Below are 21949 nucleotides of genomic sequence, written 5' to 3' on the forward strand. Positions count from 1 at the left end.
TCATGGGAAACCATCCTGCACCTTCCCACTGCCTCAGGAACAGACTAAATGATTATCCATATGCCCACCTTAGAAAATAAAGAACATTTAGGAACCACTGTCTTAAGCACAGTAATGTAAGCCTTGGATCTGTGGCTTGCTTTATGACAAGGTTGCTCACACGACAATCACCCTCTTAGCACTTCTGAAGTCAATCGCAAGACTTTTTATAAGAGGAAGTGTAAAAAAGAATGCTAGGGAAGAAAGCAATATAAATATTTACACACACCTCTGTTAGTGGAATCCAGCTAAATGAATGTCAAGTAATGAATACTTCTGACAAATGACTGATTTCAGAGTCTGCTTTTATCTACAGATCCTGTATTTATAGTTCAAGCCTTTTAAATTAATACATGAAAAAGGAATTAAACTGCTAATTATCATATTTCATTGCGGTTCATAACACTTTCATCAGACCTGTTAAATGAAGGAGTCAGTTCAAGGGAGGAAGCTAAACCACACAAATTTATGTCAAGGGTATATCAGGCTGACAGGTTGGTAGCACAACTTGGAAGATTTGTGAGGAGTAAAAAGTTCACATTTTGGACCAAACCACGCTGGCTTGCGGGGTTTATTTATTTATTTTTATTACTGTATAAAGTAATTTTGCAGCAACCATAACTTACTCTCTGTCTTAAGTTACAGGCATATGGAAATTCTAACACCCAAAGACAAGATGGAGGGGTTTTACTTTTTGTGGGTTCCCCCCCACCTTGTTTTCAAACATTCTGGCCTTTTCCCTTAATAAGCCCTCCTCTCCACTTGGCAGAAAGTTTATATGAAAGCCAGAACCACAAGTAAACCCCCTTCCTAGTTGCCCGGTTTCTTGGTGAACTAGCGTGGTATCCTAGAGCATCACTCAGCTTGTGGTCTGCCCAGGTTGTGGCTGTTACGTTGATTAAATAAAACTCTCAGCTGTGAATTGAATAACAAGCGTTTCATGACAATTTTTGTGTTCAGCATACATGTTTTTTTGTGGTGAAAACTGGGAAATTTTCACAGCTCTAGCTCAGTTCTGAGGCCACTGAGTACTGGGAGCACTAAGGGGCGAGAATAGGCTGGTGTTAGAGTGGAAATACCTCTTACAGATGAATTACAAACAAAGTGGAAGAGCTAAAGGTCCTGGTACTTCTCCCTGTATGCAAGTGCCTGGGGAGGAAGCAAAGAACGAGTGGAGACTTAGCTTTGCTCTGACTCTCTGGTGAGCAGAGTTGAGCTGGTGAGGGAGTGAGGGGCCTATGGTCCAGCAGCAGATCACACACACTCTGGGAACAAGGTGGGAAGCAAGGAAGGAATCCTGACTCTCTGAGGCAAGATTCCTTGTCAACAGGTGCTTCTGGGGTATCACACCTACAAGCTGCCCTCTGCCCAGGGCAAGTGCTATCTGAATGCTATCTTGGGCTGTACAGATACATGCAGAACGGTATGGAAAACAGCAACTGAATATAAGTAAGTTTTTAAATGAGTTAGAGTAATTGCAACTTTATTTATACACCTTACCGACTGGAAAGATTCACCACCTTTTTGCTGTATGCACATATGCTGAAATAAAAACATGCACTCCTTTTCTTTGCAGAATTCAGACCAAGTGTAATGAACGTTTCATGTCTTTCAAGCACTGCTTTGTTATGCTATAAGCACTCATTTCATGCTTTGAATATTTCCTGTCAGACCTTCCTCGGATGATTTGGGGGGTGAGGGTGGGGGGGGGTTGGTCAGAATGCTTTGCTTGTGAAGGTTAATGGTTATAAGCAGTGAAAACTGAAGTCCTCCATCAATCCTCAAGTCTTAAATACTGCAGGTCACTGATGAGGCAAGATTCTCTACTTGGCCCTTGTAGTGGCTTCAGAACTGACCCTAATTAACTATCCCATATCATGTTAGCATTCTTCAAAGCTGCCAAAACAGGGTGTCCTCAACAGAGTGCCAGCTAATGATAAGTAGGCTAAATTGTGAGCAGAGATGTACCCATTAACACTGGAAATTAAAAAACCTGTGCAATAAAATCTGGACCACAAACTCATTTGACTTTGGACATGAATCTCTCTGAAAGTATGGCAATACAGGAGAAAGACAAGTGCTTTCTTTACTAGACTTTTTAGATACTTTCTGCATAAGGGCCAGGAAACTGGCTGGGAAATGGAGTTAAATACAGCAAGAGTTTAGGTTCTAGAGCATTACAATTAACATTCTATACATTTTGTTTTGTGTTAGAAATGAGAATCTGGGCTGCAATCTACTTGAAATGAAACAGCATGAAAAAATGCAGGACTCACAGCACACTTTTATAAATTTTGTGGCCAAGTATGGCAGCATATGTTTCTTTGGAACCATATGAAACATGGACTCTAAGGCTCACTACAGACAACTGATTCCATCTTTCCCATAAATAAATCATAGTGTAAACTGTAATGGGCATAAAATAGAATTTGCCCCAAATCAAATTTTCATTAGCTAATGTCTACGTCTAGACTGAAATGTCCTACTATAGTCACTCTGTAGAAAGGCACACTGAATGACTGCACCAAATCTCCACTTTACAGATCAAATTCTGCCATAAGTTTACAACCTGGCTTAAAGTCACCTGTGTAACCCCAGGGAAGCCAATGGGACTTAAAGGGGTGTGAGTCTGCAGACAATCTGGCCCAGAGTCTATACGCAGGTCTGTTCCAACAAGGTGAAATTATCATTGATCTTCTACTTTACCCGCAAGGTAGCAGATTCATTGTTGTGAGTCCTAAGCTTCTTTTGAAGTACTTACTGATGAGAAGTTAATTTCAGTTTGATCTCTGAGCTTGGGAAGATTTCTCAAATGCTACTTTATAGCAAGAGAAAAGCAGCTTTCCATATTCATACAAATCCAACCCAAATGAGTCTATAAACAACAAGAAGAACAACAACAAAGCTGCTTCTATTGTATCATGCCAAATGCAACTATCATTGAAAGAAAAACTTCCTCTGCAGCCCCCAGGTATATCCTGGAAATGAGGTGCTTTACAAATGTTAGTAGGCTGACATGAAGCACTTTTTAACTGTATTAGTTTTCATTTCAACATGTGTTCAACTGAATTAGAGTAAAGTGGTATGAGACTGGGTTCAACATGTAAATGCCATAAGAGTGGCTTTTTGCTTTCATCAGTGTCTCTTTGGGATATTGATCTATGTTCTATGACACACAAAAAGGAAAAAAAGATGATAATCATGCACAGCAATGAAATTACTGCAGGTTTCATGAAAGGAGAGAAAAAGAGATGAAATACTGGAACAAGGACATCAAGAGGCAGAGCTTTTAAGAACACCCTTACCTCACTCAGTTAAAAAGAACAAAAAGCTTTTCTTCCATGTACTATACTGTAGCTAGAGTAAGGTCCTTCTAACAACATAACAGGTAAAAATGAAAGATGGTAACATTTTCAAGAGGGCCTAAGTGATGTAGGAGCCCAATAAGTGCCTCAGAACCTCAATGTCAATGACACTTAGGTTCCTAAGTGCTTATGTCACTTTTAACAATGGGACTTAGGCCAGGTCTACACTACAGACCTAAATCAGTATAACCACATTGCTCAGGGGTGTGAAAAATCCACACCCAGGAGTGACACAGTTATACTGACATAACTCCCCACACACATACACACACCAATGGAGACAGCACTATGTTGTTGGGAGATCTTCTCCTGCTGGCATAGCTACCGCCTTTCAGGGAGGTGGATTAACTACAGTGATGGGAGAAGCTCTCCCCCCATTGGTGTAGGAGTGACTTTACTAAAGCACTACAGCAGCTGTAGGGCTGTACGTGAAGACAAGCCCTTTGGTTCCTAAGGCACTTTTGAAAATTGTACCCATCCAGATAAACTAGAGAGTAACAAACTCCTATTCTTCTTGTACTCCCTGAATTCAATACACTTTGGGCTCAGCTGTGTGCTTGCTGAGGCAAACTGCTGATGCAGAGCCTTTGAAAGGTATAATGCCCCCAGGGCCATGCAAGAAGCAGTGTGAGGTGCTTCTTCCTATACCCGCTCTATGGATGCAACAAGCACCCCCTGCCAGTGAACCCTGGCTGCTGCATACAGAGACCCTTCCCTCACCCAGACATAGCCCTTCCACATAGCTCTGCACTCCCTTGCACCTACAGCCATATTATGTCTGTCTTGAGCAGCCTTCCTCAGGAAAGGGGGAAGGGAGTGCAGAGAGTTCCCTACATCCATCCCACCCCCACCTCAGCCACACACATTATGAGGGGCCACAATTTGTTCCATTGTGGTTTTAAGCACTGAAAAGTTGGTACATGGTATTTTTTTAAAAACGCGTTTCTTTCATGTTTAATACCCAAGACCAGCCCTACTTCAATGGCGATGTTTACAAGTTCAGTCTAATTACCTCAGGGTTGAAAAACGTGTTTGGTGAGTTGCTTCACATCATTGTTTGGTCTTTTTTAATGCTATGAAGAACAAGATGCCTTTCATTACCTGCAGTGGTATGAAGATACTTGCAGCTCGAAGCAGGAAGAATGTGTTTGAATGAAAAAACATTTGATTTGGGCATTAAATATTTTATTTGTTAGATAAAAATCTCCCCTCTGTGGATTTTGTCTGAGCAATGTTTTATTCGGCACATGTTGGTAATCAGATGCCAGATTTTTTTTTCTTTTCTTCTTTTTTTTTTTTTTTTTAAAAGGCACGGCCAACTAAAAGTTAGAAGAAAGCTAAAAATTAACAAATGAAAAGGAGAGTTAATGATCTGCTAATGGACAGCTATAGGCTCCGTCTCTTGCTGGGGCGGTTGAGAAGGACCTGAGGATACTTAGCCCACATGTGCTGCTTAGCCTCATGGCCCAGCACAAGAAGAGTGACAGTACATGTTGTGGCCCCAACAGACACTGCTACCAAAGTTCTCCGACCAGCAGCGCAGGGACGCCCACACACCTACCGTGGAGCAACCATAGGGACACTACTAGAAGAATAAACTGGAGGACTTGTGGCACCTTAGAGACTAACCAATTTATTTGAGCATAAGCTTTCGTGAGCTACATCCGATGAAGTGAGCTGTAGCTCACGAAAGCTCATGCTCAAATAAATTGGTTAGTCTCTAAGGTGCCACAAGTCCTCCTTTTCTTTTTGCGAATACAGACTAACACGGCTGTTACTCTGAAACCTAGAAGAATAAACTGTTTTCCTCTTTAACAAGTCCAGTCTCTTCACGAGTACCTTGCTACTGAGAGCTATTCCAACCTCCTTTTCCAAAGGCAGTGGAAGGACGTGGTCAGAAGAAGTCAATCCACTGTTTGAGTTTCCTACTGAACAGACTCTACACCCATCACTTTTTCTTATTGATGAGTGCAGAGCACGTCTAACACTGGAGAGATTTCTTTCTGCTCCAGCTAGTCAGGCTGCGATATGTGCCTTGGATGAAGAGATCAACCAGCTCTGGATACAAACAGGAGGGAGCCAAGGACTAAATTTGGTGTTGGGAGACTCTTGATGTTTTTTTCTGCTCTCCTTCATATGCTTTGCCTTTTACCCATCTGAAGATGAGCCACATGATTTTCCCTTCTCTCCATTTTAAGCCCTCAATTTCCCTCTTTATCTGGTTAGGATTTAATCTGGGCTTTCCAGTGAAGACCAGGAAGAGGGTCCTGTGATGGCTACAATACACTTGTTCACCTCTTTGCTGGATCTCTTGAAAAAAGTTTCTTTCTTTGTGATTCTGTTAGTTGTAGTAGGGCTAACAGGGTAAGCAGCTGCCTGAAGCTGTGTCTTAGCAAAGGCTAAAGAAAAGAAATGAGTGGCAAGGGCCATGTTGGGAGCAGTTGGCACAAATTTTTTTTCTATCTGCTGGCTCTGTCTGAGTGATAGCAACCATGAAACCCACTGGAGAAAATGGATGGCTCTAAATACAAGAGTAATTATTTGCATTAGCTTTAGTTTAGTGAAACTTAAATGGATGATTCTTCCTAAAGTAACTTACAGAATTTTAAACAATGAATTTAAACTTACTGTAGAAGACCTTGTTTTTCAGGGCTATATAGCTGACCCTTGTGAACCTACATTATTCAAGCTATGCAATATATATATGTATAATAAATAACTTTAGAATTTATGGAGTAGAACAGAAAGGATATTAACAGGCAAGCAGAGGGACTGTGCAACCCTCAGAAGGCTTTTAAAGATTTATTTTTTTAAATGAAGGAATGTGTGCATGTGAGGGGTAGTACTCTTAATTGATATACTTGTAGACTCCTTACAGAAATGCATGCAATATGATCCAAAATCTGTCCTCAATCTGGTTGCTTGGCTGTTGACTTCAGTGGGAGCAGAATTATCCCACTGCTATTTTCTTTGATTTTTAAGAAATTTCCCTCTCTGTGGGCACAATGCAACTGCTACTAAAATCAGTGGTGAGACTCCCCTTGACTCCAGAGGTATTTGGATCAGGGTCCATGGTAATGGTCTATGGCAAGTGTAGAACAACACAGTGAATATGATTTCCGTATGCACTTTTGTGTGTGCAGTTTTTCATTTTCTAAAGCCTGCAGTTTGGCTTTCATCCTGGCATTCAGCAGATCAGAACTGCAGGGCTATGTTGATGTCCATGCTGGGTCTGATACACCGCAAGCTGTGGACCGTGTGTGCACTGAGAATGAGCTCAACATCAACTTGGAGGGATCAGGCCTTTTAGACCCAACAGCATGTGCTAGTCTAGGGACGCTCCCACACAGACACTGCAAACTGCAACTAATCAGATACAAGGATTCTGATATAGTGGGGAGAAATACCCATTACTAAAACTGAGTAAGAATAATTTTCCTGATTATTTATTAAGGAAAAAAGTACTATTGACAAGTCACCAGTGACATTCCAATAGTTCATTAATGTTTGTTTTACAAGAAGCATTAAGACTCCAGAACTGACATTTCTAATTTTATTGGGGTTTGACACATTTTATATTATTCACTGTCATTGCGGCTTTTTGGGGTGGCAGTTGTGAAATGTGCTTCCTTAAGACTGAGCACTGCATAGTAAGGAGAACAGTTGTTGAGAAGCTGCAAAAGAATGTCAAACAGACACAAAATAATAACAATAGAACATCAGAGTCAGAATGATTCGGGGTGCCTAGCAAAGCGTAATTTAAAATGTGACATAATAAACAGAGGCAACATATTAAAAAAAAAATTTCAGAACTGGCAGAACAGATTTCACAGTTTTGCCAATTCATCTCCAAACCTGGCAATCCTTTTGCAATAAATTATAATTGTTCTAAAACAGCACTGATAAGAGAAGCTAGACACCGTCATTCAATAGTCAGAAAAATATTTTCAGACATTGTGGCTAGAGATGAGCAGAATAAAGGCCCTCAAATCTGAAACATTTCAAATTTCAGAGAGAGAGAAATAGTGACCCAGAATGCCAGACATCTCACCAAATCACCTGACATGATGAGATTTCTAGAGTGTGATGCTGAAATTTCCTGAGAAAAGCTCTTAAGATTTTGATATTATTGAATATAAACACTAGCCCTGATTCTGCCTTGAACTTGAACACTCAGCTCTAACTTTAAACTCTAATCCAAATGGAATCCAGATATAAGCACCACCATTTTTGACTCATCCCTGTTTGTGACTTGTTTATTTACTAGTCAAGTATTCAGTATAAACATTCAAAACATTAAAGGAAACAGTGTTGTACCATAAAGAAGAGAGGCAGCAATAAAAGCACACCAAATCAAAAATCAATTTGATGGATTTGTTAAAGGGATATGAGAATTCTATCTTGTATGTTTAAAAATCCTATATGAGATAGATTTTTAATGCCCCCATAAGTGTGAAAGGGGCTTTAGATTGTAAGCCCTACAGGGCAGACATTACAAGCCTCTTTTCTGTGTTTAGATAGCGTCCAGCACAATGGGGCCTCAGTCTCAACTGGGGCCTCTGGGTGCTACTACAATATAAACACTTACTACTAATAATTATAAGTTCAATTTTTAAAAACATCAGGAAAAAATTCAGAATAACCAGGGATTGTCTCAGTTTCAATTATCTCCAATGTTGGATGTCACCATTTCTTGATTCCAAGCACTAATGAAAATAATTATCTGCAGTAACAGAAGGTACAGAATTTCAATTGCCAAGGAGGCCATAAGAGATGCTGGGCTGTTGTTTTTTGGGGTTTTTGGGGGGTGGTGGGAAAAGAAGGGTATTGTTTTTACCTCAAGTTCCTCCCTTTGTAACTTCACCTATCTTTTCACATACAATCCCCTAGCTCAATTACTGACAGTAAATGCTTCTCTGGGCCCTTTTACAATGGAAGCCAGCCGTGATGTCCCTTCCATGGGTTCAATTTACTTCTACTTAGAAACTGTCCTACCTCAGAGAATACTAGTACCTGCTCACAGTGGTAACCTTTTGGTTTAGCCTTTCTCAATGGGACTTCTGTGCTTACGACTCCCTATTAAAACAATGCAGCAGTCTCACGGCAGTATTCTTAAAATTCACGGCCATGTGGCTGCTTTCTAACAAGGTCGAATAGCTGTCTTCAGAAACAAGTTTTAGAAATAAAAGTAGAAAAAGAAGAAGCAAATTAAGATTTGAGTCTTACTGCATCTTTTCTCTCCATGTAATACTACCATCTTCACAGAATCATGCCAATGAAAATATAGACAGCTCTGAAAAAACTTTTATCACTCAAGAAGTGGTTAATAGTTTGAGTGGCTGCTGTGATCATAGATTTCCAGTCCTGCTTCGAGAGGGTCAATGCTTCAGCAGAGCGTCCTGTCAGTTTTATTGTGTGTACTTTTGGGTGAGGGGGTTATAGAGAAGTGGTTGCAGAAAAATTAGAGTATTTCAAAGTGACTGTTTTGTTTTGCAGGACAATTTGAAATCCTGCAATCTCAAATGATGAGCTGGACAGATACTGTGAGTCAGGCACTTCAGAGTGTTCCGTTATCATGAAAACATCAATAAACAAAACAACGTTAAAAGCACACAGATAAAAATGAAAGTAAGGCTGTAGGCACCCCCTAGGGGGTCATGACTCATGACCCATGGTTTGAAAGCCTCTGCTATAGTGAAATAAGCCCCAGTGCTGCATGCAGCAGGCTCTGTTACAGCATCCCCCTAATTAAAACAATTTTAATGGAATAAAGATCTCCCTCCTGGACTGTAGAGACGAATGCTACTCTAATTTTGTGAAACTGTGGCATTTAACTAGGAAGAAGATGCACCATTCATTTTCAGAGATCTCTAGTCAATTGTTCAAAGACTGAGTCTTTTTATACTACACATATGCACTTACTGCTTGAAAATGAAAATCCTTGTAAACATGGTCTACTGTAATATTCCAAAGTAGCAGCAGGTAAGAACTTACCATTTTCTGGCTGGTCCTTAATATCAGCTTCACTTGGCTGGCTGGGACTTTCAGATTGACTTGAATCTGAAAAACATAAAATACAGCCAAAAATTACAGGGTCTGCTGTGGAAAGTAGATCACAGGCGCCAGACTTCCTTAAAAGGTTGAAAGTACAAGCTAAGGACAGGAATGTTGCACTAGGACATGACAATGCTAGGAGGCCAGTGCCCTGGTCGTATTTATGCTAGGAAGAAACTGTATCTTGTTTACAGCATTGTATGGGGTGTTCAGTCTGTGCATTAGCATAAATTAGGCTTAGAGAAATCTTCTCTTTAGAGGAAGCCTGATTTAAACTGCTTTTCTACATTTTTTTATAATGCATTTTGCATGTTGCATGCAAACCTGAGACTTAATCCAGAGTCAAAAAATATTTTTAAACTGGCATATAACAGTAACTAACTATAAAACTAATGTTAACTAACATGTTCTGATTACTGTCTATATGTTACAGCAACAAGAAATTCACAATACAGATAGAAGACCTGATTCTCATCATGCTTTCACTGTGGGTACGTGGTGTAGCACACTGAAATAAATGGCATGACTCCCCATTTACAGTGGTGTAAAGTGAGATCAGATGCTGAACCAATGGCTTCAGAACATGCACCAATAATGAGTTCTACAGGTTCCTAGTTAAAATTCTCCAACTACTAATATATTTGCCTGAAACAATAAAATGACCCAAAGATCATTTCTGTTGATGTAGGTTTGTTAATCTACATTCACTTTCTTTTGTACTAAAAAGCTGTTTTTAGTTTAAAAATAATGATTTTTAGCAGAAGCTTTGGGTAAACAAGATTTTTGTTTCATAATTATTTTTAACTGTCTGCTCTTCAAATTGGAAAAAAATGCTTTATATGTGTAAAAAAATATTTTCTAAAGAAAAACTCAACCTCTTAACTAGGTTTTCTTAAGACCAACAGAAACATTACAGAGTTAAAAGAAATCACACTTTATCAGTTTGGAGTAAAAGAACAATTTGGGATAAATTTAAAAGTTAAAAAAAAGTTTTAACTCAAAACACACTTAAGGAATGAAACCATTGTTACTGTACTAAAAAAAAAATCTACATTTGTGATAAACCTATTTCCTCACTTCACCTTGACTGTGCAAGGTTTAGAAATAGCTGTCTGAAATTGGACTACATTTCAGTAAGAAGTCAATGCAAGATCAAAAGGTCATGACACTTAACTGTGATTAAATTGAAAATCTTCCTTCTATTGCAATAGAGTGATAACACCACCCCTTCTTTTTCTTTGAGGTATTAATAGCACTGAAAGAAGCAGCACTACTAGAGACCTGGGATCAAGCAATGCTAATTTATTGCTTTAAAAAGGCCCCTTGCTTTTAAGCAAATGAAGATTTTAATTACTATTGAGTTCTATATAGAAAATGCCGATTTTAAATATTTAAAAAAAATTACCTGCTGACTGTATCTGTTAACTATCATGAAAAAGCTTAAAGGACAATTCCGTGTAAGTTAAACACTACATCTAATAAAAGGTGTGCGCAACATAATTTTCATAAAGTTTGTAATATAAACATTAAAAATGTTTAGTAAAGATAGCTCCAGGGTAGATATCTGTAGTTAAAATCAATGTGTAGTTCAGCTAAAAAACCTGCCAATGTGATATCCCACAACACTACTATCTACCTCTAAGAACTATCTTCTCCTCCAGCTTCTAAATGTATTACTTTAATCATTTCATAAAGGAAGTTTGGCAAAGATTTTAAATTTAAACTTTGCCGCTAACATTTTATTTTAAATATCAGCTTTGTGGGTTAGCATTACCTTATGCACCCTAAACGCAGATCCTGGATAGCAGATAGTCCATATAAGCCCATCCTCAACATTGCCATATTCTGGACACCATATTTTGACAGAAGTTTAATGTTTTTGGTACCACAAAGGTCAAAAATTCAGTCAACATTCGAGGACTAATTTAACATATTTCATTTCATATGACATGCATTATGTTTCTTTTTTCCCCACCAAGCCGTTGTTCAATCACTGTTTGACCTTTACAACTAAAATAATGTTAAAATGTAGTAAAAATATTTATTTTTAAAAAACAGACAGTGAAGAAATATGGAAATAAGATGAATAACTAAAAAAATATTTTAAAAGTCATTTAGACAGCAGCGGGAATGGCCGATCACTGGTACATGCAAGGATGCCAAGCTACGAGCTGGCACACTTCTGATACCCAGTGTGGCACCTTCGCTCTTCATCGATGCTCCATATCCTGTATTTGGCACAGAAACTCAGACTTTCTCTCTAGATTCTGAGACACAAAGAATGCATTTTTGTATATGTTTAGTGCCGCTCTCCAGATACTAGAATTAGTGGCAAGACAGACATTGAGCCCAGAACATTTGTTAGCATATTGAGTCTTGACTTTTTTTTTTCACATCTAGCTACAAATCCTATTTTTCTGCAACCCTCTCCTCATGTAAATAATACCCCAAAAAACTATAATTTTGCAAACGGGTGAAGGAAAATAAAATGCAGTAAAATGTGTTTTTAAAAATACGATGACACAGATCATCTAAGGCTCCCAAAAATACTAACTGGGCAAAAGTCTGCTCAGAATTGTCATGCAAGGTACCGTCTCATGGAAACCCCTGATAAGAACACTGAAGAAGGCACATAGCCAAAATGTTTCTATGCAGAATTTTGTTTCCCTGGTTTTATTCAGATGCTGCAGATGATCTGGCACATATAAATGTGCCACCACACAATTAAAGGATTGGCAAAATTCAGTGCCATTGTATTTTATAACCTTGTCGAGGACTACATAGTTTTTGTTCACAGCCCACCTCACTTCTTCCTGAGTTGGCAATAGCTCGCACTATTTTTCATTTTGATTTAGGAAACTTTAAACCCCCAGCTTTCTGAATGTTTCATGTTTTGTGGGTTCTGATATTGTGGGTGGGAAGTCAGTCCTGCTGAGTCAGTTAGCCAAACAGGTAACTAGAGAAATAAATTAATTTTTGTCCACACATATTAGATATAAATGAAAGATTGTTTTATAAGTATTTGCATGAAATCAATAAAATCACTGATTATAAAGCAGTTTAACAATGCATTTGACATTCTCTTCTCTGTGTATTTGATAGCTGCTTCACACAATACACTATATACACTTCATGCCTATTTTCTTTAGCAACGACATTGCCAGTTAAATTCTACCACCTGCAATAATTAGAGCCATTGAAAAACACACAAAACAAAATATACAGTAGATGGGAGGCCCTCTTGAATCCAGGGCCCCCTGCGGCAACGAGTTTCATTGGTGCCTGAAACTAGGGCTGGTAGGAAGCCAAAGAATCTGTATATTACAATAAAGTGCATGTTATTAAGAGGTGTATTTAAATGATTTCAGATGGAGTTGGAAACATCATAGTGAGGAAGCACTATTAAGATTCCTGATTTTTTCTAAATCCAGGAGTTTAGTTTTATGTTTAAGGAAGCTTAACCTTGAATAGCACAGCATTTTTTAGTTTAAAAAAAGCCCACCGGTAGAATTTTAACCCGTAAGCAGCTACAGTTAGCATGCATGAGAGTGTACTCGGGTTACTGGACTATTGGGGCTCAAATGGGGCTGAAATCAATAACCATTGTAGGGAAACAGAATAAAAGGAATTTTGAAGCTATATTTATTCTGTATCTCCACGAGCCAACTATTAGTGGGGGTGAAAAAAGACAAAATGGGCCAGATTTTCTGAAGCAGCCTCTGATATTGTGCCTGTATTTTCTGTGCCTCTTAGGATCAGGCCCTTAAAAACATGCTACCCCAATGCAACAGTGGGTGTTATATGGAAGAGCTGAGTCTGATCTTGAACTTGACCTCAAACTGTGGATAGGCATGGTCCTTTAGCTCAAGCAGGAAGGATTTGTGCATTCTGACGCTGATGGTCCTGGGTTTCATTCCCACTGTCAATTGTGGTGCCTTGTATGCATGTGACCACAGATTCACTACAGAGTAGAAAAAGAGCTCGTGGTGCTGTGTGTCACTGAACAGAAGTGATCCATTTTTTGACAACGATAAAACAGAAATATGAAAGGTTCACTGAAAACTCTGGGTTCTGGGTGGTAGCAACATCAACAGACTAACACTGCAGTCCTTACTTGTAGACAAGGAAGAAACAGACCTGAAACAGAGGCACAGAGGTATCCTACTTCCTCACAGAAAATGACCATAGTTTTACCAATTGCTTGTGCAGTTTGATCATCAAAAATACACTTATCCACTTACCACTACTACACTACTTATAATTATGCTACCTTGGAGAGGTACTGTATGGTAAACAGAAAATCTCCTCTAACATTTTCATTCAGGACATGCAATGTTCTTCCTCTCAACGTTTCCTGTTTGAATCTAGGCCAAAGTGGTAGTGACCTTAAGCGACCTATCTTGGCTATCTGGTGTTTTATGTTAAATGAATTAGTGGGTGTCAGATTAATTCCTACCAAACTAGTGTCCATATCACAACTGAACCCTTGTTAGCGGTTTCATCAGAGAAGCCAGTGTGTGAATGGGCATGGAAATGTATCTACCCTCTAACTGGGAGAGGTGGTCCCTTCAAGATAGAGGAAAAGCACGTTGGTGGGGATCGATCAGGAAGACTGTATTAACACTGCCCACGCTGACCCTGTTCTGTGGATAAATAAATAGAGAGCTCCTTTCTTCAGTACTGCCAATCCACACCTTTCACAAGCACTAGAAAAGTGCAAAGTTAAATTTTCCATTCATGTAATGTTTTATGGGGAAAATATTGTATAATAAACTGACACTTTATTCACGTTTCAGAGTCTTATTTGTAATAAAATATTTATACGGCTGGGTTGTGTTTGTACAATACATTTTTCATCTATAATTTGGGGTACAGATTCCACCAAAGATTTATATATGTAAAAAAATCTAAATCATATCCCTTTATACACAAACATGTATGCTGAGTTTAAGGGATCAGTGATTTACAAGTAGAAACCAGAACAGGTATTGAGACTTTTTATACTTACTTTTACGAAATTTACTATAATTGTTATTTATAGATAGATTTGGAAGGATTAGATTTTTCAGCAAATGTTGGTAAATGTCAATTTCACCTAACACACACACAAACTGACGAAAAAATATTTCCACCAATAATAATTAAAATTTGCAGATCAGCAAAGTAAGAAAAATGCTGCTTGAAAATTCATTAGCGTTTCATTGCAGAATATTTATTTTGTATATTTTGACATGTGGTGTTAACAAGTTGTGTTTTAAGTTTATAAGGCTTTAGTTTTTTAATCTAAATGTGTACCGTCATCAAATAATTATTTTCTGACCCTTCTAATGTTTGACAACCTCCCACCACAGTGAAAATTTCGATAAATAAAAACTGAGGAAAAAAAGCTTAAAACCCATCATTTTGTGCAACTCTGAAAATTTAAATTGATAAACGTTTAAAAAATGCTTAAAAGTAAACATTGTTCCACTGAAATTATAAAAAAGTAAAAATCAAATTCTGCCATGCCTATTTATAATTATAGGGGTGTGTACTATTATTTATTTTAAATAAGACACTGATCTACATTTAAACTCTAGCCATCACCTTCAAGTCAACTATTTTATAAGGTGTTCCAAGTGCCCATGTGTCCTTATCATACACATCTACCTCACACATTTATATATCCATACCAGCCTTCTAGTTCTTATTTTATGCACCCCATATACAGTATGTTATGTCCCTTCAACTCATGCACAAGGGCTCTGCAGTGGTAAAATCACAGCAATGCCAGTCTGGTTTTTATAAGGAGAGGACTCTTAATTCCTATACACTGGGAAAGAGATTATCTTTGATAATGGAAATGTAAATCAAAGCTTGCTGCTGTTTATTCCAGACAGACATTTGTGTGTTAAGTCTGTTTATCAGGCAACACTTTGTCTAAGCCAGGAAGTAGTCAGCCTTTGTAACAAGATGTATGCAAATGATTTTCCCATGAGCCCTTGCCACAAAACTTTTGTGGCAAAAAACTCCTTATTACTTCACCAGTAAGACGTTACTAAGCTACCCTGTAAGTAGACTAGCGACAAAACAGCTAGCTAGACTATGCTGATGAGTTTGAATAAGACCAAAACATGTGCCCACAGTCTGTTGCTCTTTATTCTAAGCAGACTTTGTGTATTACATCTGTTTATCAAGCAACACTTTGTCTGAATAATCAGGCTTTGTAACAAGGTAGATGGAAGCAGAGATCCCAGAAACTCCAGAGTAACTAACTCGTCTGAGGGAAAAACTCCTCATTACTTCCTTAGTCATAAGAAATGGGAGCAATTCGTATAATAACTTGACTATAATGATAATAACACTCCAAAGCTGTAACAAAATGTTTTTCATTTTAAATCAACTTTGTTTGTTTTCATGAGTCCATCCATGAATGATTTACTGGTATCATGCGATAGCCCTAGAATGTGGGAAAACTGTGTATTCCCGTATTTGTTGGTTGACATTACAAACAAGCATTTGATTCACGTCTGTTTGTTTTTAAAATAGTTTACAGCCTTTTTGATTCCTGCTTATTGATTTATTTCTGGAACATTTTCTATGTATTTCTCTGCAGCAGCAAACATTAATTTTGACTTAATTCAAATTGTCATCAAAGGGTTCCTTAGGGAATCCCATAGCACACATTTTACATGTTATAATAAAATATTCTTAAAGTAAATACCATGCAACTGTTTGTTTTTTTAATTCCAAGAGACACAAAAATCCGTTACCCTAACCCAAAGCCCTTTTTCCTAGACAAAATAAACACTTTAGGACTTTACTTGTTTGTATTCTCCTCAGTGGTGCTGTATGCATCAGCAGCTAAAAACAAAGAAACTTTTAGCTGCTCAGACAAAATGCAGAAGCTCCCCAAACAACGAAGCAGGGCTGGGGGTGGGGAAGCATTCAGAAAGTCTGACAGTCCATTCAATATAGGGATGATGGCCATAATGCACCCAGGGTCCCCTTGCTAATTAAATATGCATTGGCACAGTTTTGATCGATGCAAGCCATGGATCAGATGACACACCTGCAAAATCTTGAGCCCAGTGCTCCCAGGAAAGGGAAAATACAGCCTGTCTCCTTATCTTTGTTTTCAAAGGCTCTCAATTTCTGTGCTTAGATATCTAATTTAATTCTCTCACCCCTCAGCAAACTGGATTAGGAAAGTCAATACTGCCTTTGTGCATCGACAGGAACACACAGCTTTCCTTTTATTCAATTTAGCCATGACCTTTAGACAAAGATAATGACAACTGTCTAAAAGTAAGGTAAGGCCCTACAGAGGGGGCCCCTTTGCTTTTTGTCATTCCACAGCTCTGGAACTCCCTGTCAGCCATGGGGCAAACTGGAAACAATTTTTTGCAAATGTCAGCTCCTAACCAGTCCTTAAAAACCAATGGGAGCTCGTACTCCATCCAGGAAACCATTTGATTGGCGTCCCACATCAGTGTCAGGACTATTGTCAGACACTCACCAGTCATTTCCCAAGAGGCAGAAATTAACCCTGAAGTAAACAATCACCCCAATAATACATTGAGCTGCTGTATGGAGAAGGAAGCGATGGTACTATTTATTCAATAGACTTTAGAAAAAAAAGTGAAATGGAAGAGTCAAGTAAATTCCATGGGTAACAAATAAATTTCTGGCCATGATATTTGGAAGATAATTTGGAATTTTAGGCCTAACAGTATATTGTGGAGAGAGTTGTACATATCTCCCAAAAACGTGCATTGAAGTGCTAGAGATCTGAGAAGAACCTGTCCATATATCTTCATAAGCCTGATCCAAAGTCAGTAGATTGCCGTTGATTTCATTGGGTTTGGATCAGGCCCTCTATTACGTGAACCCCTGTCTACAAGAACTGGACTGAGAGCACAAATTCATTTCATACAGTCCTCCAAAAAGCCATCACCTTGTAATTAATTTTGGTAACTACTGACATGGGTCATATTTGAATTGATGATTTAGAGGTGAAAAAAATCCATATTCCCTAAGTAATCCAGCCCGACAAGAAAAGTGAGCTTTTATGATGTAAAATATTTAATTTTGCAGTATTTTTGGCTGCATTTAAAAATATACTTGGCATTTCCTAGATATGGACCATTATTTGTCTTATAAGCCTTTTTTACATAGGTTTGGAGAAAAATATTTGTAATGGGGAAAAAATCTGAGCAAAGTTGGATTTCTGAGTCTCTACAATCTTGGGAAATAAAAAAAGTCAGAATAAATAAGAGCCAGGAGAAACTACTGCTGCCCTCATATCCCTGGGAAATACAAATTAACCAATTTTTCAACATCATGAACCCCAAAATAAACAAATTTTGAGCCTCAACCCTCGGATTCCTTTCTACAAAATTTGCCTACATCCCTCACAAACTGATTTACACTATTCATTTCTATACTTTTAAAGTGATTTAAATTAATTAGATCATTTCAGTTTTTTAGAGCACTTCCATTTGTATCTATATGGGTTTCTAGACAGATGCAGTGCTCACTTATTTAAAATTAACTGCAGTACAATAATTTTAAATTGCTTCACACTGTACTAATCTCAAGTGCTTTGAAATATTTGAACCACTCTATTTAGAAGCCATCAACGTTCTGAATATGCGCACCAATGATGAGTTTAAAACACTGAAGGGCTTCATTGATGATCCTAAAGTGTCAGTGAGCAGGGTTCTGGGCACGCTCAATATATAGGTATTTAAAACTATAGAGTAGTTCTACAACGTTTGTCTGAACCTCAATCCGTAATTAATTAAAGCTTATTTGAGCTATAACATTTCAAAATGTGTGAACTGATAAAAAATTTACAAAACTAGAAAAACACCATTATAAATAATGACACATTGAAACTATTATTAAAAATAAAATAATGTGCACTCATATAACATCTTCCATCCGAGGAACTCAAAAGCATTTTATTAGCATTAAGTTAAATCTCACAATACCTCTGTAAGGAAGGTGATTATTGTACCCATTTTATAGATGAATGACCTGAGGCATGGAGAGTGTAAGTGATTTATCTCCAGAGCTTCAGTGTCTAAAAGATGGGAATAGAAGGCAAGAGGCCTGGCCCATAATATCTTACTCTAAACACCAGATATTGTTGCCTCTTATACATAGGCACCATAACTATGGTATTGCCATGGTTAACCTAGAAAACTTCCAACTGTACTGCATGGAAAAAGTGTGGTTTAAAAGCCTGCTACTAATGTCTGTCAGACTGAATCCTTTTAGTCTCCCTTAGGGTATGTCTACACTGCAATAAAACACCCACAAGTCGCCCATGTCAGCTGACTCAGGCTCATGGGATTCAGGCTGCAGGGCTAGAAAAACACAATGTAGACATTCAGGCTCAGGCCGGAAACCAGGTTCTGGAACCCTTCCCTCTCATGGGGTCCCAGAGTCTGGGCTCCACTGAGAGCCTGAATGTCAACAATGCAATTTTATAGCCCTGCAGCCTGAACCTGCTGACACTGGCCAGCCATGGGTGCAAACATACCCCTAGGAGCCCTGTCGTCTGCCATCTTTTCCTTCATTTTTTGGAGGCAACTTCAAATCACTTCCACAAGACTCTTTGAACTGAAGCACCTTCCATATCAATATCTAATTAAATTATTAATCATAATAGTACATTTCTTTGTACTGTATTATATTATAGTGAAGATGATGTTTTCCCATGATGGCTTGGATCAGATCCTGTAGGTTTGGTACAACTCTCTGAGCCTGACTCTAAACGCACCTACACAGGTTTTACACTGGTATAAACCGCACTGATCTCAATGGAGTCTATACCAGTGTATCTGAGAGGAGAACAGTGTCCACCATTTTCAGTATATGCGGAGACTCCACTGGGCTGCAGCAGTCACACACATCAATCTCTCCCCACCCCTACCCCTCCTTTTGCTATATATTTATTGTGACAGACCCACCCCTAAGGGATCCAAGTATGTTGTGTTTGCTAGGCTATTCATTCTGGTACCCGTTCTCATCTCTTATCCTCCCCGCCACCATATAATAACTTGCAATGAGGCACATTTCCTCTGGCCACGATGCACAGCATTACAAGGTCACCTCAAAGTTGCTCTCTGGATTGCACTAAAGGGGTGGCAGGAAGAGCAATGCAGTTCTGCCCTCTATCTATAAAACAAACAAAAGCATGTACTGACTCCGGAGTTAGAATCTTTAGGCTGCTTCCAAAAGTTGGTCTTTTTTCCACGCACAGCTGCTGCTGCTAGGCTTGCCAACCCTCCAGGATTGTCCTGGACTCTCCAGGAACTAAAGATTAATTTTTAATTAAAGATTCTGTCATGTGATGAAACTTCCAGGAATATGTCCAACCAAAATTGGCAACCCTAGCTGTGGCACCATACCAGTCCAGCTGTTTCCCGGCACTAGCAACAGAATGTATTTTTCAATCTGTGCATTCTGCTAAACTCATTCGTTTCCTAGACTCCACCCAAGACTTGACTGCTCTACGCAAAAACAAGCAAACGAACAAAAAAAAAAACCAACTACAGGAGAAAAGTTTTCAAAGAATATTCAAATGAGAACCTATATACCAAAGGGAATGAAAACATTTACAAATGGAGGAATCCGCTGAGGAATGGGCCCATTTGATATAATAAGGATTAGTATTTCAAATGAAGAAGAATAATGTCACAAATAAAAATAGGTGAGTTTAGTTAAGAATAAAAAGAAAGGTGAAATAAAATAATATTTCCAGAAGTTTTGGTCAATATAAGCTCAATACTGAGTTACAGTCAGCACCAATGTGAGCAAAGTTTAAGCCTAATTTTTTATTACGGATTCATAGTGGAAACTTAGTTTTCACAGCTCTCTTTCAATGGGATGTACCTGACACCTTGCCTCTTGGCTCTCATCTCAACTCCTTTTAAGTACATGTTTGGTTTTAGTGTCAATTTTTTCCCTCTGGTGGATGTCTTTTCCTTGTTCTTTGCACTTGAGGAGTTCAACGTGGCATCTGAAAAATTTCCATTTCAGATTTTCGTTAGCCTCATGTGAACTACGCCTCTCGAGCAAATATGGAAATATATGTAACTGAAAAACCTGCTTGCCACTTCTAAGCTCTCCTTCTTGCCAGACACCAGCTCTGCACCCCAAAGCCTGTTTTCCTCTCTTCTAACATGCTTGCCTTTTGCAAATAATTTCAGAAATACTGCAGTCAGTCTGAAGCAATCTCCTAAAGTTAGGAGATTCTGTCTACCCAGAATACCCACCAGTTGCTGCTTTGCAGTTATGTTCCTGATCCCACAATATTGCAGATTGCAGCTTAAAAGAAACCTAAATTACCCTAAAAATCAGGGTATGTTTTGCTGCATCAGTATCATGTTGGCATCGACAAGACAGATTCAGTCAGTTAGGCACCCTAGCTGTACTGTGCTTCTGCAGAGTATATAAGCCAAACGGGCAGAAGACAAAGTTAAAACTAATAGAGAAGTGATATCCTGCAGAGTCTACACAGAACCATTGTGCCAAATTACACCAAAATCCAAGGTATGAGGGCTGTCAGCAAGGAAAGAATGGAGCAATATTTAAAGTGAACACCTCAGGGAACAACAGATCCTTGGAGATATGTGGAATAGTAGGGTGCGCTATGGGGGGAAAAATGAAGACAGGGAACTGAAAAAACACAGCATAGAAAAGAGTAAGCTTAAAGTGTTCACTCTGAAAATACTAATTACAATTCATTTTAACTTGCTTACATTGCTGAGTTTCAGAGTAACAGCCGTGTTAGTCTGTATTCGCAAAAAGAAAAGGAGTACTTGTGGCACCTTAGAGACTAACCAATTTATTTGAGCATGAGCTTTCGTGAGCTACAGCTCACAGCATCCGATGAAGTGAGCTGTAGCTCACGAAAGCTTATGCTCAAATAAATTGGTTAGTCTCTAAGGTGCCACAAGTACTCCTTTTCTTTTTACATTGCTGAGAAACTAAAATTTGAGAAGGGAAAAACAGAAAAGCCAAGAACTCCTAAAATGGAGCACTGCACCGAGTAGACAAAATTTCAATCAAACTTTTAAAGATGTGCGTCTGATCTATTGAACAGACAGCTTGACTTGATTACAATTTTAAGTTTCAGTTTCTATTTCTGTTTTTGGATTAAAAGAATCATAGTGTCAGAAATTTAAATATCGAATAGCAAAATCTTTTGTAGGTTTAGAAAGCATTCAGAAAAGCTGTCAAAAGAAAACGCTATTCTGTTGCCACCATCTGCTTTCTGGCACACTGAGGAAACTTTATTAACAGCAACATTTTCTTGCGTTAGACTATTCACTAATCAGTTTTGTTGTAAAATACGAAAAATAAAAAATTACCCTTTGCTTAGAAGGCAAATAGCCACTTTTCTGTGGGCTGGCTATACCTTATGCTGTGTCTGATAACATTTGCACATTAAGTTAAGGTTACCTTGCGTTTTTTCTCCCAAACTCATATCTTTAGTG

The 21949-nt window shown here is 38.5% G+C and overlaps 1 protein-coding gene across 6 annotated transcripts in view; it reads right to left on the reverse strand.

Annotated features, from left to right (window-relative positions):
• The window catches only part of NFIA (nuclear factor I A), a 329888-nt gene that overhangs the window by 137225 nt on the left and 170714 nt on the right, over window positions 1–21949 (reverse strand). For all 6 annotated transcript variants that reach the window (XM_077825158.1, XM_077825162.1, XM_077825161.1 and 3 more), the window contains exon 3: window positions 9399–9464. In XM_077825158.1, coding sequence (XP_077681284.1) covers window positions 9399–9464 — 66 coding nt within the window. The remainder of the gene's footprint in view (window positions 1–9398; window positions 9465–21949) is intronic.

This window comes from Eretmochelys imbricata, chromosome 8 (assembly GCF_965152235.1).
Source record: "Eretmochelys imbricata isolate rEreImb1 chromosome 8, rEreImb1.hap1, whole genome shotgun sequence".
Lineage (NCBI taxonomy): Eukaryota > Metazoa > Chordata > Testudines > Cheloniidae > Eretmochelys > Eretmochelys imbricata.